This window comes from Cuculus canorus, chromosome 2 (genome assembly GCF_017976375.1).
Source record: "Cuculus canorus isolate bCucCan1 chromosome 2, bCucCan1.pri, whole genome shotgun sequence".
In the NCBI taxonomy this organism is placed as follows: Eukaryota; Metazoa; Chordata; class Aves; order Cuculiformes; family Cuculidae; genus Cuculus; species Cuculus canorus.
In genome coordinates this window covers 73,628,964-73,649,300 of record NC_071402.1, presented here as the reverse complement: position 1 = coordinate 73,649,300, position 20,337 = coordinate 73,628,964, and the positions used below count along the sequence as shown (strand labels likewise).

Below are 20,337 nucleotides of genomic sequence, written 5' to 3'. Positions count from 1 at the left end.
AATTAAATCTCAGAAGAGGCTGAGCATGCTTTGAAAGAAATCACTTTCTCAGCTGGGTCCAGTAAGAAAAAAAAATCAGTGCCTGCTTTGAAATACTCTGCAGTTTTGGCATTTGACAGGAGCAAGGTACTTAAGCCACACTAGAACGAGAATCAACGCATCTGGGTGTTAAAGCTTCCATGAATGAAGGTTACTGAAAGTCTGCTTCCATCAGTCCAAGATCTGTCCCGCAGCTGATCTCTACTCTGTGAGGCACACCCATGTTGTCTACCTCTGGAACAACTGCTAGGAAGGAGACTACTTCACTGCTGTCAATAAAATCAGCTCCCAGCCTTGTTTTCTACTCCGAAAATTACACAGAGCTTTGAAACAGTTTCCAAATCTATCCGCCAGCACAACAATTTTTAAAATCCTCAAAAGCAACTGCTTGTTTTATTTCCATTTTCCAAGACAATCATCATCTTTAAATAAATGTAAACTTCTGGCCCACAATAATGGTATAACCACATCCGACTGGAGCTTGATCCTTTGTTGCTATATTGTTTTGGTATCCACTGTCCACAGAAACTTTCCTATTCAATTAAAGTACTTGAGGGAAAAAGTTTCATCTGTGAGGTGAACCAAGGCCACCTCACAGGCACACCATGCTTCAGCACCGAGCTGATCTTGCACAGAAATTTCCCAAGCCAAAGGAGCACCAGATAAAGTGTTAAAAATGTCACATGAAATGACGGCAAGATTCACAGGACAAGCCTGCCAAATGAAAGACGTAAAGATCAAGTCCTCATGACAGAAATGCTTGCAGATTTTTTCATACAAATTCCACTTAGCTGGGGTTGGGGTACTCTAAGCTACCAACACTATCTTGAACTTCGGAAGAACTTAATAAGATGAATTACCTTTATACAAAATCCATACTCTGCAGGTGCATTGTACAACTTCTTGCCTGCTATCAATGAGAAGATATTGCTGTCTTCTAGATCAGCCAACAATTGCAAATGTCTTGGCTCCTGGGGAAATAACACGTTTTTTATCATACGTAAGTGTAAGATTTTGGAAGATGTTTCTGCAAGCTCTGTAGTCTCTCAAGACCAACCTCCAACAGAGGGCAGTGTTCGAACACTGTGCTCCTCTCGCAGGCAGCCTGCAGTGGACACAGCATGTCACCTCTTAAATATTAGACTACTAGCAGAAAGTGTTTTATACAAGAAGCTGAAATAATACTTTTTCAAACACATCACATTAAAAATAGCATAGCCTATTGCATTGCTCCTGAGAAATCTGAAAGTTAGATAATATAAAATATCATTTAAGGTATTTAAACAAAATCAAATGTTCATAGAGAGCATGATTTCTCTTGCTAACCTTGTTAGCACAACTTCAGTAGCCACAATTATGTTGTCCAGCTAGTTTGGTTTTATTATATAACAATGCTAGATAGCTATTTTCATACACTGAGAGCCTGGGGCTTGGCTGTCATTTGATCATGGCTTACTTATCCCTTTCTGCCTGATAAAAAAAAGGGAACACTGTGCAGATATTTAAAAAACGGCAAAAAATACACACTGTAAAAGCAGAAAGTGCTTTCACATGCTAGTACTGTGCAACTTCATTTTTTAATCTTACCTTTGAAGTTCCTTTTGTAGAACAATACAGTCCTGATCTCCTCAAACACACATACAATTTCTTCCATGATTTCCTACCCAGCTCTTTCACATGCAAGAAACCTTGAATTTCAGGGCAGCTACTGGAGTTTAAAAAGTTCTGTTGGAAAGGAAAATGTAAATAAGGATTGTGTCCTAGAGATGTATCATAAAATTGTCACTGTATTTGCAGAACAGAGAAGCAAATGGGAAATTTGCCAAATTGGGGCAGTTTCACATTGTGCTTAAACTGACCAAGATGTTTAAACTGATTTACGACCAAAATGGACATTCCTGCTCCTCCTGTTACGTCTACCTAGCTAACTGCTCCTGCTACCAACATCTTTGTGTTCTCTATGTCAGTAACTAAATCTCCAAAAGGCTAAACATTTTTCTGTATCCCCATTCTTCTTGCATTTGACCTGAAGGAACACAGAGTAAGCACACTAATTCAAACAATACCTTGTCACAACAATTTTGGCAACTATTCTAATCTGGAAACTTTGTCCAAAATCTGCAACTTTATCCCCAAGTTTTAGAATGGGAACAGCCTTTTTCAGAATTTTGCACATGAAAGTCTTATATAGCTGTGCACCTGTCCCAAGAAAGCGGTATGATAGACAATAGAATATTTAACTCAAAATGAAACAAAGAACAGTCAAATAAGTGTCAGCAACTATACTAGACTTCAGGATCAAGAAGTATTTAAGTACTTGACATAATTAGGGAGTTAACATACGGAATAATTCGATTTACACTACATCAAAGGAAGGAAGTATTAACTATGGTCAGCAAATTGATAGATTGTTCTCTTACTACAATGTACCAGATTTTTAAATGACATAGGTCTTGCTCAATAAGTTAAAAGTCAAACTAATAAATTCAATAGTAGGAAGAAAAATACATAAACCTGGTTGAAAGCTATAGTTTGGTGTTATTTGTCGGACAATGCCAACAGGAAACAAACCCAAAAATTAGTGCTCTGTGTCAGAATACCTATTTGCATTAAAACCTAATCTTTTTTTCCAGTCTTCCTCCCTATGTCATCTAATAGAACGGAAAAGAACAGTCAATTTTCCTGCTATCTGTACTATGAATCCACTTCTCAACTACAAAAGTGAAAGACCAAAAGGAGAATATATTCTCTCTGTCCAGCTAGATAAACCAAAAGTAAACTTAAGAAGCAAGCTTTTTTGCATATCTAAGTGAGGAAAAGAGATCCCAATGCTTTGAATGCTATTCCTAAGACTAAAAGTACTAGCTCTTAATGTAGTATACGATATTGTGAGATGGTATTTAATATTCTTCCCTGTTTTTCTGTGTGTAATTAAAAATGGTGTACTTGATCAATGTTTGAGGTAGCATCAGATGCAACACGCTTAATGACTACTAGGCTGTAGGAAGTTTGCCTTCAACAAATTACAACTGTCATTGAAATTATGAAAAATGGTTTTGTGTTTTTTAAAAGGAAAATGGTATTTACTATAAATGCTTTAAGGACAACTTTTTTTACGGTTAAACAACCAACCAAAGAGAACGTACCCATTTTCTTTCCCCTGTCCTCTTGCACTGTTAACTCCTATGACTTATGCTTTTCCAGGACTGTGACTGTACCTAACTGACTCTTTCCAGAACCAAACTCTCCTACTTCACAAGGCTGTAACGTGCTCCTTTACCTACTCCTTTAATTACTCTAAGTTTGAAACTTTTTCATCCTCAAGAACATCTCGTTCTTTTAGGGAGTCCTGCTGCTTGTATTAATAAGCAAAATCAATTTTTCACTTACACTGCAGGAAAAATGCTCCAAGGTGCGAACACCTCCGTTACTACCAGTCTGTGGCAGTGCCTGTTCACTCCAGTTCTTGCTCCTAATTGCAACCTCACTGCACCTGATTTTCATTTTTTAATTCCAGAAACTACTTTGATTTTTTTGTTTTGTTTCCTAGCTGACAGTGGACACTATTGTTTTAAATTCTTCCCAGTGAACGTGGAGCCAGTATGTAATGGATTTTGAAGTGGTAATGGGGCAAAATGAGTGCACTGGTTCAAGAGTCAGTAGAAACTTGTATTTAAAGAAAGAGTCAGTGCATATTTGGAAACATCAAAATGACAGAAATCAAGACAATGTATGTGTACTTTCTTAATATATTTGTGCCTTCTACTTTATCATTTTCCTGTTATTCATGGTACTGTCTTCCAGCCATTATGGTCTCATATTCTTTGGATAGTACTCTCTAATAAACTGTGTTTTAATTTGGCCTCGTGAGTTAAATGTCCCCCATTTGAGAAAACAACTGAAGTGAAAAAGATTTAGACTACAAGGTTCAGAATGGAAGAGGTTTAAACAAATGAGTAACTGGTCAGAGAGGTAGCCCATCCTTTAGCACCATCGTTAGAGACCAACCAACTGTGCCGCCACTACAGTTCCTCCATGAGAAACAAAGAAACTGTACAGCAACATCAGAACTTCAGGATAAACTCAGTGCAAATGCCACTGTCACACAGATTGCACAACTTTACCCATAGATATCCAAAAGGTACACATCTCTGTACTTCAACTTGAGAGCTATAAATAGGATTACTTTGCAAATATTACATGCAATTTTCTGTAACTATCTTCCTTCTGCTGCTACTTTTTTAGGAATTATTTTCCAATATAAAAGGGCGGCTAGTTGGCTGAACCATGGGGAAGCTGGACCTTATTGTTAATTCTCTCCAGGTCAAAAAAACAGAACATAAAAAGCAAAATCTTTTACCACCTCAAACCAATCTTCTAACATATACACACATTTTTACGCTTTCTTCTATGCTATGATATGGAGCATAGAAGAGTACTTCTGCTTTCATTTTTATAAGGCATATTTGTTTGTCTAGAAATATAACTGCTGAGACTGCTTCAAGAACAACACTAGGTGGCCAAACCAAGTATCCACAGAGTAAGTTGAATATTAACAGAATAAGTATGTATGAGTATAGCTATGGATATTGTGTGTTTATAACTTACAACTCAATGCCACTGGGCAAGCTCTTTGTCAGTTAATTTCAACACCATATACACCATATGCTAACTACACTGGTCTTTCTCAGAGCAGGACTTTCCAGACCTTTGAATTCTCCCCTCCTTCCTCTCAACCTCTCCCCTCCAGCTCCAAAACTTTGTCTATATGGATAATTTACAGTACCTGCAAAAGTTGTGACTGTGGGATACTGCCATTTGTTTGCTGGCACCACGCAACCATTTGCTCTGGAAAGAAATTCTAAAAACAGGAAGAGAAGATAAATGGAAGTCACATCATATTCGAACAATTTTACATAGAACAAGTAGAATTTTCTTCTAATCATTGATTTTTTGAAACTAGCACCTTTAAATCAAATTAGAGATCCTTTGATACAGAAAGTCATACCAGGGCAACTCGTCCCTTCCTTTTGCTCACCAAACGCCCATGCAGACAGAATGTGGATTTTTTAAATATATGATATACAGTATTTCCTAATCGCATTTTTCCACTTTGTCCTCTTCTACTGAGGGCTTTCAGGGGTCTCTAACAGCTCCTACCCAGCCCTCACTTTCTAGAAAAGGAGAGGATGAATGGACTGCAGGTTGGGTAGTCAGTGACTCCTTCTTTATTGCATATTCTGCCATCAAACTTCTGGGCTTCCCTCCCCATCCAAAAAGGCTCTTCAGCGAACAAACTCTCTGTAACTCCACTTGCTATGTGGAAGATGCAGAGCAGGAGGAATAACAACTTTACCCTCATAGAGGTAAGGTAGATGCAACTGCATTAGAAGAATCTTCAGGTGGGGATGCTGCAGGATCCTATGTATACCTTTACCTTTGGTAGCACTCTCTTTCTATCCAAGACACAGTTCTTCAGTGCTGTATCTGCTTGACCCTAGATCCTGCTCAGTCCCTCAGAAGGGTCCACACCAATTGCCATTTGCAGACCCTAATCATGAGGAAGAGCTCATGTGTGACTGTTGATGCTTTCATTTGGTTGTTTGACAGCCAGGTTACGCTCAGGGCTTCAAACCCTTTAACCTTCAAGAGATATTTCAGGGCAATGTAACAGACACCAGTGTTTTTTCTTGTAAGGATAGGTCAGTATACTCCTCACAAAATGAAATAATAAAAACTGAACAAGGACACATATGCAGTCATTAGGCTGTGTTGCCTGCCCTGCTTCATGGGCTAGATTTGAAAAATCTCAAAGCAGACATCTACCTCCTTTCCCCCATCCCCCAATCACAGAAGCAAATACTGTTAAACATACAAACAGGTGCTTCTACACAGCTTTTTCATTTCAGGCATCCAGTACAGCATCTCATTCATGCTCAATCTTTGCACGACAAAGGACAGCCAGTTTTCTGACTGCTAAATTGATGACTTGACTTCCATTTTTTTTCCTCCAGTTTCCCTTTTCATTTGCCATATTAAGAAATGCCTATGTAATTCAGTACACTGAATTTACTATACACAGCAATTACATTAAGTCATTCTTCAAGTTTTTAAACATTTTTTTGAAGCATGAAGATACACAGAAACGCCTGAAATAAAACAATGACTGATTATAACAAGATGAATCACAACAAAAACATTTCCAGTTTAGAACATTCATCACTCTTTCGGCAACATAAATTTGAGTCTTTAAGGCATAAAGAGAAGGGCTGAGGAAGAGGAATCACTCTTCTGCCAGGTAAGTTGCACAATGAGTTATGAAAGCTAACATTTACGAGCCTCTCTTGAGTAGAAACTGCCATATGGCAACAGCTAATGCAACGGATAGGGAACCTTCACATTCTTACACCAGAGAATGTCTTATTCACTGATTGCAGGAGCCTGGGACTGAATACCAAGCATTCTGGGTTTCACTCCCATGCTCTGTTATTAATCAAAGTATACTACGTGAAACCAATGTGCTAGCTCCCACGATATCAAAATTTCTGTAAAACATTCAAATGTTCATAATTTATCAAATGGAAAGATCAACAGAAGTGAAAAAACACAAACATTTGATGTACAGAAGAAATAGTTCACGCAGTAAGTCAAGGTACAACCTCCGAAACAAGCAATAGCAGATGACAAACGTACATGCATGCACACATCCAATGATGCAGCAACTGTGTGTTAGTGTTTATGAGGGGTAGAATTAATTTCTCATCTGTAGTAACTTCAGCAATGGCTTTTCTTGTGACCTTACATACCTTTTTTTATTCTGACACCATAAATGCCCAAGTGACTCAAAATCTGTTCTCAACTAAATCACTTCTGGATTATCCTTCCTTCAGCTACCTAGATGAGTTGCACCAGCTGATACTGGTTCATGTCAACAGTCTGTTCTAACGTAATTGTTTAGAATAAAATTAAGTGATCCCCGAATAACTGCACACAGTTATAAAATTACATCATTCAAAGGATCTTACAAATCCAGGAATAAGTATAGGTATGAGATACAATACTTTTCAAGCATTGCTATACATGAGGGCATTGACAGGATGAGTTAGTATGATCAGTACAGAAGACAGAGCAAACTAGTGAAGTACACCCATAAGTGAGACACTGTTCAACGTATATAACAATAAACTGGAAATCCTTTGTACGCAGTAAGTGCTTTAAGGGTTATCGAGAGGGTTTTTTTCCCAATTACTACTGTCAGAAATTTAGATATTGGTTTGGATACTGCAAACTATGTGATCTATTTGCTTTAAATCAAGTAACTCTGAAGATAATAAGTAAATTACACTTCTGATTATTTTTCATAAACCAACAAAGATGTCCTTGTCTTGTTCACTCACCAACACAACAATAGGCATTTTGAAACAAGTATATTTGGTAACTTGAAAATACTTGAGGGTTTTAGTCTGGGAGAAGAACCCAAGGAATTTAAACACTGGTTAAAATTTCTTTGGAAAGAATTCTGTTTGTTGGTTGTTTTTTTTTTTTGGTAGATGTTTAAGACAGAACAGTGCCCAGCAATGTTATTGAAATCCATCCCTTTCTCTGTGGTGTAAATAACTGAGTAATGAAACTCACCATGGGATTTTTGAAAAATTCGTATTTTGCGTAATTCTTCCTGAACAAAAATTTACTTTCGCTTCCCATCGTGGACTCAACTTGAACTATGAGCTCATGATCTTCTAAGCACCTCTCTGTGGAAAAAGAACATGGTATTACCACATGGCCAACCAGCAGAAGCTACAAGATCAACTTCCAAGTAACAAAAGTGAAACAACTCAGTATAATTCTGTTACCTTTATGAAGCTAACAAAACATTTTATAGGTCTTAAACCATACTGTCAAAAAGTACCTAGAGGAACTAGAGCATAAGAATTACAAGTTTTAACAATATACGACAATGTGACTTTGTACATCGGGGCTTCATAAGCACAAACTTGAGAAAGTAAAGAACATAAGATTTTTTTTTGTCTGCAGTAGCTGAAATAATACACACGAACCTCTTCTTTTGGTACCTGCTATATGCTCTGGAACTGGTGAGGTGGATAGATTTAAGTGGAAAAAAGTTGAGGAATGGCCACCGTTAGGTCTGAACTATCACAAAAATACAGTGTCCTATTAGATCACACTCTATAAAACCAGTTCATTTCAAGGTGAAATTCAGGCCTTTATTGTAAATGGCAGACAATGGGGTTTATTATGAAACAGGTCACAGGATCTACTTTACAGGAATACTGACAGAGAGAAATGTTTTGTACACATGACAGGGCAATTTTCTGCTCTAGATTTGGTTACAAGGTAACTCCCCATAACCACCCCTTCTCTGGTCAAAAGAATGGCACATCAAAGCATGAACAGATAGCTTAACAAATCCAGTTCACTGAAAGCAGTAACTCAAAAGAAGGCAACTAGGCGAAGTGTGCACTGTGCACTACTTAATGAACTCATTATCTTGGCAAATCTTCAGAATTTTCTAAGAAAATATGTAGGCATTTTTCCGAAGTCTTAACAGTCAGCATTTTTATTACTTATAGAAAAGGAAATTAAAAAAATAAGTTCTGCAAAGCTTTATCCAATGACTTGTTGACAAAAGAAGTTCTCAGAGTATCTTTGCCACTTCGTATTCCTGCATCCTTGCATCCCCATGATTAGAAATGCCAGGCTGCCACCCAGCTTGTCTTGGGATGTTTTCAGCATAGAAAGCAAGCAGCCACTGGTATCTCAAAAAGTAGCAAACCCTTGAATGTCACTTGAATTATTCAACTTAGCAGGTTAATTTAAGTTCTTTGAAAATATAACCTATCCATGAATCATGCCATTATCTTTTTCACCTCCATTTAGATTGTCAGTCATCACCAGCTCATTAATGACTTCAACATTTACCATGCATTTGCAATGTCCAGCCCTCGTACAGATTTTCTTTCAAGGGGTTAATATTGAAGATTTTCCATACTGGGCTGCTCCCTAATGAAGAGCTGCTTCTTTGTGCATTAGCCACACCACCACTTTGAAGGAGTAGCTCTTCAACTAACATACATGCTAGAACAGCTCTTGGTAGCATTTCATTAAGGACATTTTGCACCACCTCAGCATTCATCACCTAAACCTCCATATTATCTGGGGGCTTCACAGGTGAAGTTTCAGGTATTGCTGCTGATCTATTGCTGCTGTTATGCTTTTAGACAAGTGGTCAAAGTCAAATCTCCTTCACTCTGTGATGAGGACGGTGGGCCTAAGACAGCAGAGGGCCTTTCAGTTTCTTAAGTTATGTTTCCTCCAAAAAACATTTAATTACGTCAATGTGAATCTTCATCACAGTATGGATCCTGAAAGATCACATGTCCTGCTACTGCCTGCTTCTGTCATTGCACAAAGCTATGGTCTTCACTTTCCTAACACACTGAAGATTGCTCATCTAAGGGCAGGGACAAGCCACATCCTGTTCTTTCTGTCCTGAGGAAATGCCATATAGATGAACATCTGTCAACTTATTTTGTATTTTGATAGCTAGTTTGTGTAAATACACCCAGTGAGTCTTAGATGCTTTAGGCAAATGACATAGATGTATTTCTCTACCAAATCAAGCTCCTTTTGAGATTCTGAGGTGATATGCCTGCTGATTTAATGCTTGCATTTCATTTTGATGATGAAAACTATTTTAAGAAAAGGTGCAGGACTTCATAGCACACACATGTAAAAAGGAAGCTAGTCCTGGTCAGTTTGCTACTACTTCATAGAAATTGTACACTTGAGAAGTCCTTGGTAATTTGCACTCTGTTAGTACAAATGGGATGAACTGCCACTTGACACACCAGCAACTCAACTTCAGCCCTGCTTTGAGCTTCCTGCTACATAAACAGAAACACAGATGTCAGTCTAATAAGTTGAATAGGTCAGTCTGTCTTCAAGTGGCATAGCTGCTGCGGTGACCAGAAATGTCTCCTTCTAGTTTATCTGATAGGCTCAACTCAGTCTCCTCTACATAGTTCCTACAAGAACAGGGCAGACTTTTTTTCCCCCCGAAAAAGTTCCTGTATTTCTACCTAAACTTACACAGAACTATGGAACTGATACAAGATGGGAATAGGAGCTGCATTCCATCGTGAACAACTCACAGGCAAGGCCCAAAATTCCCTATCAGAGAATCACTACAAATGATAGGTGGACCAAAGTGTGAAATATTCCATCCTGTTTTCATATTTTAGCAAGTACCGTGTCTAATTGTTCCACTTTTAATTCATTCAGATTAAGGGTAATCAAATTCAACACACATGTAAACAAGAAAAATCTACATATGGAACCATGCACCAATTCTTTCTTCTAGCCCTACTTATATTTCAGACCCCTACCACTTTTCTTTCCTGCTTTAACTATATTAAGGAAGATGGACAGTCAATTCTGGAGCTGGAAAAATGAGGTTGGTAGGCAGGAATTAATTCAGTGTCCAGATACCCACTATCACGCCAGTCTGTCATCTTCATCATTACTACTTCTGTTAATGTCCAATGCAGATATCCCAGTCCCTGTCCTAAACTGATGATAGTTAGGCATGCAGTGATACATTGGGAGAATACCACAATTTATGAACAGGATAGGTGCATTCTAGTTCTAAACGTAATAACAGGAAAAATTTAAGTTTCACAGACTGCTTAAATCTGGACGACAAAGTGTTCTAGAGGCTAGTGACAGTACAGCAGGAATCATTTCCGCATGTCAAATCTAAGCAAGACTGCTGGTAAATTGTCACACTATTGCTTCAGTGAGAACACAAATACTTTGTGCAGTCCAAGAGCTGTTTGCAGTTATTCACAAACATGCGTGTTATTTGGAATATACTTGACTATACATGCAACGTAAGCAGTCAGGTGAGGGTTCCTTAAAAACTAGGACCCAGATCATCGCAGTGATAAAAATGTAGCCGGGCTTCAAACATTTGCTCTTGTCCCCAGTCTGCCCAATAGTAAAAACATTAACTGGTTCTGCAAATCGAACTGTTTTGTGAAGCAACGTTAAGCAAGACCAAGAGGAGAAAATGTAGTGAACTTAATGAAGGACTTTGCCTCTTTCGGTGGGCTTCAAGACTACCACCTACAGCACTGTTAGCAAAGATGCCTTGAGTAGGAAATAACGTCTTCTAGAAACACAGAATTCTCACTGTTATTAAGCCATATTTCTTTCCACACTGCTAAGTAATTATTCACTATTGTGTCATACTACATCGGATGTACTGTAAGCAGTCTTTATTCCTAGAGGGAAAAGTATGGAATGTCACATATCTGATAATAACTTCACCTCAGCTGCGGACAGATCACTACCTTGAACTGACAGTCTCTAAAATACAGGGAAGCATTTAACCTACTGGCAAGCTAGAAATAAGCAGCCGTATAACAAAAAAAATTTGAACTGCAACCAAAACAGGTTGCAGCATGAAAGCAAGTATTTACATTTTATTGAATATGTTACAGTGTATACTTTGGTCCCCAAAAAGAAGCAATTGGATGTTCTTGTCTCCTGTTAAATGAACTCTTTTATTCCTTTTTCTGTCTACGACATTTCAAGTGTGTGAAACCTGTACCATTACCTCCTTTTTTATGCTTTAAATACTATTTTTCATTTGTTGGTTTGCTTTACACCCTTCAAAGGCTGCATTACTTCTCAGACAGATCCACTGCGTGGCCCACAGCGGACAGCCCTGGAACAGAACAAAGTTCGGTGGCTGCTGAAGTCCCAACCTGCACACCCCGTTTCTCTGTTACAGCCAGGGCCCCGCTTTGTGCTTCAGTGTGAAACAGAGGTCCAAGGCAGGCAGGTCCCCATGTATATAAATGCAGCTCGATAAGTATCTTGCTCTTTTCCCATCATTGTTAATTACCAAGTTATTTGTGTGTAAACAGAAGCTTTTGATTTCCTAATCAGCCTCCTGCCCGATTCATTCAGAGATGTCACACACCAGAGTTTGACAGCACAATTAGTCACCATGGAAGCTATTGTGATGTCACAAACACTGAATTGTGGCATCATTGAATGAATCTGGCAGGAGAAGGATGTTGGTTACAAAGGAGAAGGCTTCTGTTTACACAATACCTTGGTAATCAGCAATGATGGGAAAGAGAATATAGAAAAAGAGAGCCTGGTAGTTTAATGAGCATTGATAAAACTGAAAATTTGTAAAGGTTGCTAGAAGTGCACATGTGGCTATTAAGCTACAGAGATAAAGAGTCTGCAATTTATATCTTAATCCTTCACTTCGTCCTACGTCCTCAGAACTGAAAGTATATCACAGACATATACAAACGAGTGTTTAATGTTATCTTTTCCACATATTTCTATATTAGGAGAGATACCCAATAAGACCAGTAAATAATCAAGATATCCTGTGATTTTTTTTTTTTTTTTTTTGAGTGCTATTCTGTAAAGTAGTGAATATATCTGCATTTAACAGTATTGGTTTAGGGCATTACATCTGCAGCAAATTGTTTCCGTTTTTATTTGTAAGGGTTCTGAATTATATTTTTAGGCATAAAAACCCTCTGTTCGCTACAGATAGCATTCACAATTCCAGTGCTGGTGATCGGAGCTTATGATTTGTCTTCCTCTATTTTCTAGAAAAATTCCCCGTGAAGTGTATCAACTAATACTCCAAATGTTACACTTTCTAAAGCATTATTGTATGCTATGTAGAATTACAGATAGTGTATCTGAGCGATATGCAGTGGCAAGCTGCACAGCAGAACCCTGCAACTAATCAGTTCTACAAAAAAATAAGAAAAGCAAGCCTGAATAACATAAGATCCTTTCAGGTACTGTAATTAAACAAATTCATGGTGTTATTTAATTCCCCACAGTTCTTCCTCTTGCTGCCTTCTTGAAACTGTAACCATGACACCTTAATTTCAATCAGATGGAGGAGCTGCTGCCTGGAGAGCAGATGCCACTGCTGGTCCAGAAATTGTCCATGGATTTGTGGGTGGTGCCACCATTTTTTTCCCTGCCTGAAGTCAAGTTTAGCCAGTCCCCTCCCCCACCTCAGCATAGTTTTCATAAGCATTACTGTAGGTATGGAAAGCTGAGTCTGTTCACCCAGGTCTCCCAGCTGGTGATGAGCTGAGCAGTTTCACAGGACTGGTACTCTAAGGATCAAGCTTAATTTGCTTAAGCCGTTTATTTGCAATAGCTTCAGACACAGCAGCAAGGCAGCAACAGAGCGCTAGCATGAAGATTAGACAATTTTTTTTCTTTTTAGTAATAAAAAACAGAGGATGGGAAATAAGAGAAGGACTTAAAATGCCTTAAACACTTAACACATCAAATTGTAATACACAAAGAGCAGGTAAGTGACTTCGGCTAATTGTACAGATAAAAGCAGTGGAAAGAAAACGTCCCGGCTGGAAGCACAATAATATGAATTACAAATATTTTATGTTCCCATGTAACCATGCCACCCCTTTAACCATTCCCTACCTAATCCTAGGTGAGGGTGATGCTCCACTAGAGTCCAGCTGTTATCATCCACACAATGACTTTTGTAAACGAGCAGCTGACAGAGGTCCCTGGCTGTCATGTCTGCTAGAATCTCGACCACTTTGCTTGTTCCATCTTCACTAAAGACTTTTACATCCTGCAACATAAAGGGTACACTTACAGATCAACAGCTCTGAACATAGGCAAACCACACAGCTACTGTAGAAAAGCATCCTCTTGGTGTGAGGGTTCCAAGAGCCCTGGCAGCCAGGACAAATGACATGGATGATCCACTTTGTAACACTTTCTCTTGATGCCCCCTTGCTCTATTTCCCCGCCTCCCTTCCCAACACCTCCTTGCACTAAACAAAGATTCAGCAGGGTTAATATGACCACATACACAGAAAAAGTGAGAGAGCAGGTTCTGTATAAAGTTGTGTAAGGTAAGCAAACGTGAAACAATATTGGGAAAGTACTTCAGCAACAATGGGCAAGAGAAATTACATCCAGTCAAACACACACAATTTTCCTTGCAAACCCATCAGAGGCCTCTGAACATTTTCAGAGGAGAAGGCCAAGACCCCAAAGATTAAAAATGGCTTTCTTGTTACCCACTAACTTTTGATTGTTTCGCTTGGGGAAGTCCCACTTGAAGTTCACTAGCGGATCAATTAGCTATCACAGTCCACACATTTCTCTCCCTGCCCCGACTTCTTTTTTGATTCTAGCTTGAAAGTAGTTCAAAACCAAACACGCGTATGCTGCACATCCTAAATATTAATAGAGATGAGAGAACAAGTCAGGAACCTTCTCCCCACCTCCTGAATTATATAGATGCTTTCCTCTTTGCATTGTTCTGCTCAAGCAAGAGACACTTGCCGCAAAATTATTTCTTCAGGCGAATGCACAGCTCCGAGGTTTAAATCAACTCCACATTTAAAACACTACACATCCTATCAAGAGAAAGCAAATCTAACAAGAACCTAGAGGGTAATTTGATATGGAAAATCTTACCTCAACGGCACGTAAAAGGCAGCAGTCGGAAGAACAAGATGGCATTTTAAATAGAGATTGCCTCTTGGAAGAGTTTGTTCTCTGCCTCCGCCGACCCTTTGTAGGCTACGGGTGGGCGCCCGGGGTGCCGGCGGATGGCGGAACCGTACCTGTCACGTAGCCCCAGCTACGGGGACTGTTTCTGGGGAGGGAAACAACTCTGCCAGAGCTCCACTCAAAGGGTTACACGCAATCTTTGCGGTAGTGAATCAAACCACACCGTGTAGACCAATCCTAGCCCTCCCTCCGACTGATGTAATCATTTCCCACACACTATCAGACTTCCAAATTATTCCCGCCCCCCTTCACCCCCCCCCCAAAAAAAAAAAAAAGATAAAAAAGAACAAGAAATTACAAAGGAAATTTGCTTTTATGACCACCCAGGGGGTTGGAGACCCCGAAGTTCAAAGGCGGGGTGGGGGGAGCCGAAGCCTCAGCGGCGACACGCGTGCTGCCCGCAGCCCGGCACAGGCTGATGTCATCTGCCTGCAACTTAAGCACTTGAACTTCTTCCTCCCTCCGCTCCCCGCCGGGATGGGATGGGATGGAACCGGCTCTGGCTCCGGGTGATGCTGCAGCAGGATCGCACGCCCTACGCCTACCGGCTCCTCCATCCCCCGCGGCAATGTACAAATTCAAGCGATGTACAAATTCGAGCCTGGTGAAGGAGGAGTTAAAAAAAGCCTGGTCTAGCCCAAGTGACTCAAACCCGAGTTCAGGAAACGGCTTCATCTGACAGCAGGGATGAGGCAGCTCTTTCAGAAGTAGGGTCTGGAGGAGAGAGGAATCCCGGTTGCTGTAGCCCTGGGGAAGGTATGCACGCTGCGTGCAATGTTCCAACTGCTCTCCCACTGCTGCCAACGCTGAACCCAGTCAGTGGAATCCTCACATACACAGAAATTTGGAGAGGGGGGAAGGGGAAGGGATTTCTCCTGTGGGCAAGTCTATTTTCTGTAATTAGCACCTGTTTTTACTGTAAAGCAGTGCATTATGCCCCTGGCAGGGTGGTTGGAACTAGATGATCTTTAAGGTCCCTTCCAATCGAACCCAAACTATTCTATGATTGTAGCCATGTAGGGAGCGAGCTGAGCGCGGTTCCAGGGGGACAGGAGAGAGGGAGTGCCTGAGTCACCCAGCAGACACTGCATCGGTTCTCTGGATGGACAAGCACACTGAAAAGCCAGTATTTAACAAGACAGAAAGTTGCTATTTTGTTTAGTCCCTCCCTGTTCCCACTGCAAACACATCCCCTCTTGATATTTTTCTCAATAAGATTGGAAAGAAGTGACACAACCGAAAAGGTGATGGTGAAAGAATTCTTTTCTACTTTCAGCTTACTCTGTGCACATGACTCCACTTTCTGTACTGAAACTAAACCATTTTGGATGGATTTCCTGCCTTGGGAACCAACCTGCTGACATCATTCATTCATTCATTAGTGACTGAGAAGCAACAGCCTTGTGCTTTCTGCCTCCGCCTTCATAGAGGAACCTGCAACAGGCATATGCGGGAGGAATTGCCACTTTTGCAACAGCTGAAAAAAACCCTCTTTTCCTTCTCTGCTGGGAGCAAGGCAGTAATATAGGACAGGCTGCGCCTGATCCTTGTCACTGCCAAGTCCTAGAAGAGAGAGAAAGCTGTTCTGCTGAGGGTGCCTCTCAACTCCTTGCAGGTGGGAAAAAGGGAGCTGTAAGACAACCACCACACTTTTCCTTGCTCCCAAACACAGAAAGACTTAATGGAGCATGGCCACTGGAAGAATGCTGCAGCTGTCTTTTATGCTCCTTCCTGCCATGCTCCCTCTTTATAAAAGGGTATGAAGGGGTCACAGGTACGTGTCCCACCCTCCCCCTCTTCATCCAGAGTTTGAGTGGATGCCAGCTATCCTGGTATACAAAACCATCTCAAAGCAGGTACAGGGTGCACAACATTGGGCTGATCTTCAGTGTGCAACTCTGCAGTAACATCATGTTCCCTTCTCCCATGAGTCAGGCCCTGCAGGCAGCACAATGCTATTCCCATTCCACGTTAAAATCGCCAGTCTGTTCATTCACAAGGGCTGGTCAGCAGTGGGGCTTTTTACAGATGCCTTTAAAGCTCAGGGACTGGAGTGCAGTGGGTGGATGGCGAGAACGCAGAAACGAGCAAGTTAACTTCACTGACTATTAATAGTGCTGTGTTTGCTATCAAGGACAGCACAAGGCCATGTATCACCACTGACATCACCGATATAAAAGACTGCATCGGGAGGGGATGTGATGGCCTGGGTTGAACCCTGCCCTAGAGGGCAGGAGAGAGACAGAAGTGAGACAAAACCCTGTGCTTCTGCAGAGTCAGGAGTGCAACGGTTCCTAAGAGCCTTATGCGAAAGGTAAGGGAATTTTATCCTCCCCCCACAATGCTGCAGAGCATGACGTGTAACCACAAATACGAAACCAGCTTGACAAAGCTTCAGCCCAAACTTTCTGGCAGTTTCCGTGACAAAAAAGGCAGAGAGCAATATTCCTGTATCACAGAGTGGACTTAATTTAAAGTCAGTTGGTCAAATCCAATGCCCTTACATTTCCTATCTTTTTTCTTTTTTAAGGAAGCATCTCATACTCTTAGATGTTAAGCGCTGCCTATTCAAACATCTTCCATCAGAAACACAGTTTTACTTGCAAAATTGATTTGGGGCTTATTATCTACAAAGGAAAATGAAGCAGAATTAATTCTGATCAAAAAAACTTCCAATAGCGAAAACACTTAGCCTGAAGACGCGTTCAGAAAGTTAGTCTGACACTTTTGCCCTGCATCCCTCCAAGAAATGCAGTGAAATGCAACAGCAGACTGCCTGCAACAGTGATTTACAAAAGGCCCTAATTACGTCAGCAGTACAAGGCACCTTCTATTCAAAATTAAGGTTAAGAATGCTAAGCCAACCAGAGCACTATATTGGCTGAACATTCAGTGCTTTACAGTGCAAAGGAGCAGATAACAGACTGCACCATTGTTCTCAGAAGAATTCTTCACCCAAGCTTTTTTTTTTTTTCTCCTTTTTTGAAAGACAGAAGGACTTAAAAATTAAAAATTTAAAAGAACATTAATATTAATCACTTCACTGGTTTCATATAATGGGTCGCGTATCTTGAGTACGCTCATGGCTGTTTCATCTTCCAGTCTCAGTTCCTCAACCTCACTGCAGTATTTTGCGTGCATCAAGTAATGCAAGCATTATTAGGAATGAGGACAAAAAAAACCCCTAATTGTGTCATGGTCACATTACTACTTCTCCACTTTTCTATTCAGGCTGTTTGTTTTTCCCTTTTCTGCAAGAGAAAACCTATGACTATATATAATTACCATAAAACCTCATGCTTTTAAATGATGTTTTGCTGATAATCTTCAGCATCAAATGGATGCAAATTTGCATTCTACAATCTGAAATTAATCACAGCATAATTTATATCAGTGCAAACCAACCTTTGTTATCATGGATTACGACACCAAACTAAGTATAAAGAGAAAGTACTAGTTAACAGAAGGCCCTCTAACTGAAATCTAATAGATAAAAGGTTTCAGCACAGTAGTTCTTCAAGAGTTTTCCTTTATAAGAGATGAAGATCAGAAACATCACAGAAAGTCATTAAATACGCTTAAGAGTCATTACTAAGAGCTGCACAAACTGAACATCAGTCCAGCAAGTTTTGGCTTACAGTCCTGGATTTTTCTCATCAAGACTGTTCAGACATGAGGACCATACCACCAGTGAGGTAAACCGAAGGAAAATTGAATTGGAACGCATGTACCTTGTACAAGCAGAAGGAGTGATTTATTGCAGAAGGCACCTACGTACCAGATAGGTACTTGCTATTTTCACTGAACCCCTGGTTTGATGAGGTCCTTTTCCCCAAAACCTTTCTATGCTCAAAGCTCATGGGCTCATGAGAATAGAGTCAGAGTCACTGGAGGAATAGGGAAGTTTTTAATTAGGATCAGTCAAGTCAAAGCTGCTGAGGACTCAAGCTCCATACCCAGATTACTCTTGAACTGCCATTTGCCTAGCTGAAGAGGAAACAAAAAAGAAGTTTTGCTTCCTAAAATTGCAAAGCTTTGATAAAGAGCCTTTGAGCATGCTCTGTGCACATCTGACAGGCAAGCAACACAGTCAACCACATCTACACAACAGCCAGTCCCCCTTTACTTGCCCAGTAGCATTAGTGCAGCTTTATAAGATACAGGAATTTCAAGTGCAACAACAAAATAAATACACAGGACAACTCTATGGCTCTTGTGGCTTCCTCTGTTGCACAGCTTGTGCAGGAAAAAAGTCTTTTAGCCAAGCAGCAGCAATGATGGCAATACATTGCAGGTAGGATCACTTACATAAAAGGTATCAGAATACTTCCTTATGAAAGAAAAACAGCTGTGAGTTATGTGATCATTGCTCCCCCCCCCCCAACATATAAACATAAAACCATAGGAAATGCTGAGGTTAAGGTTCTCATAGCAACATTAACTCTCTCCTCTGGCACGTACTATATTTAGGTACACATTTTAAAGTCTATGAACAACAAAGGAGAACAATTGATATAAGATCAAGATATTAGTCTTTGACTTTCACATTTAGAACAACAATAAAAAAAAAAATACTTCAGTTGGTCATGTTACAAAACCCCGATTCTACCCCCCTCTGCAGGACTACTGAATTTTAAACCCACTTCTGGGAGTCAAAGGAATAACTTGACTTAAAGGGGAATCACAATATCATGATATGTTCAGTGGTCATCAAACACCAATACCAAAGTAGAATAATCTGTGAGGGTTGGACCAGAGAGAAAGGTTTTGGCGATCACAACATTGTGGGCAGAGAGAGGCAGGGCAGGATTAGCATTGGGTTCAAGTCAGCATCTATATTTGGAGGGTTAGCGCTTCCAAACTGGTCATGTACAAATGCCCAGGCCCACGTTCATGCCAGGTAATTTTAGAGAGTTAAATTCCTTCTGAAGCTAAGGGAGAGAGATGGGGTAACTTAAGATCTAAAAGCACATGACAAAGGCATTTGTGTCTCTCTGCTGGCTGCAGAGGGACACTAGGCTCTTGACTCCTGACTTCAGCTGGATGCCGTAAGCTATATTGGCTGCATTCAGGCCGCAATGACTAATCAAGCAAACATGTCTCTCTGCACTATTGGCATAATTACATACTGCAATTGTTGACATTTGAGCTTAAAAAAATAAGCTAAGTGTGTGATGTTGCATATACACAAAGCACATTTAAAGGAACACATACAATGAGAACATTTAGGGGACTATTAAAGTTTAAAACCCAAATATTGTAAAAACAAGCCAAAGCTTTTCCGGCTCTCATTCAAAACTACACATGAATATGGCTATTAGTTACGGAGACACTGGATGAAGTCTACATTCATCATCAGCAGGATGCTGGAAGAGAAAGGAAGCAGTTTGGATAGTCCTTGATACAGTATCAGTCCACATCAGTGGGAAGGCAGCCCAGCAACAGCCAGCTCACCCAGTCCCAAATCTGGGGGTCCAAACTCTTCTGTGGTCACAGCACTGAAAGCTCACACTTTTTTCTTTGCCTCCATCCTCCCCCCACCCAGCATTTCTCATTAGTTTTGATTATAAGTCTGTAAATGAGCTTCCTTCTAGCCACGCAGCTCCTCCCAACAGCAATTGCTTTTTCATGCAGAAATCCTTTCTAGTTCTGAGATCTTTTATGTACAGA

At 40.3% G+C, this 20,337-nt stretch overlaps 1 protein-coding gene across 3 annotated transcripts in view; it reads right to left on the bottom strand.

The window, feature by feature from the left end:
• Positions 1-20,337, bottom strand: part of GRB10 (growth factor receptor bound protein 10) — a 147,036-nt gene that overhangs the window by 13,038 nt on the left and 113,661 nt on the right. For all 3 annotated transcript variants that reach the window (XM_054058562.1, XM_054058564.1, XM_054058563.1), the window contains exons 6-10: positions 13,558-13,714; positions 7,675-7,790; positions 4,826-4,900; positions 1,627-1,764; positions 900-1,010 (exon numbers count right to left, since the gene is read on the bottom strand). In XM_054058562.1, the coding sequence (XP_053914537.1) occupies positions 900-1,010; positions 1,627-1,764; positions 4,826-4,900; positions 7,675-7,790; positions 13,558-13,714 (597 nt within the window). The remainder of the gene's footprint in view (positions 1-899; positions 1,011-1,626; positions 1,765-4,825; positions 4,901-7,674; positions 7,791-13,557; positions 13,715-20,337) is intronic.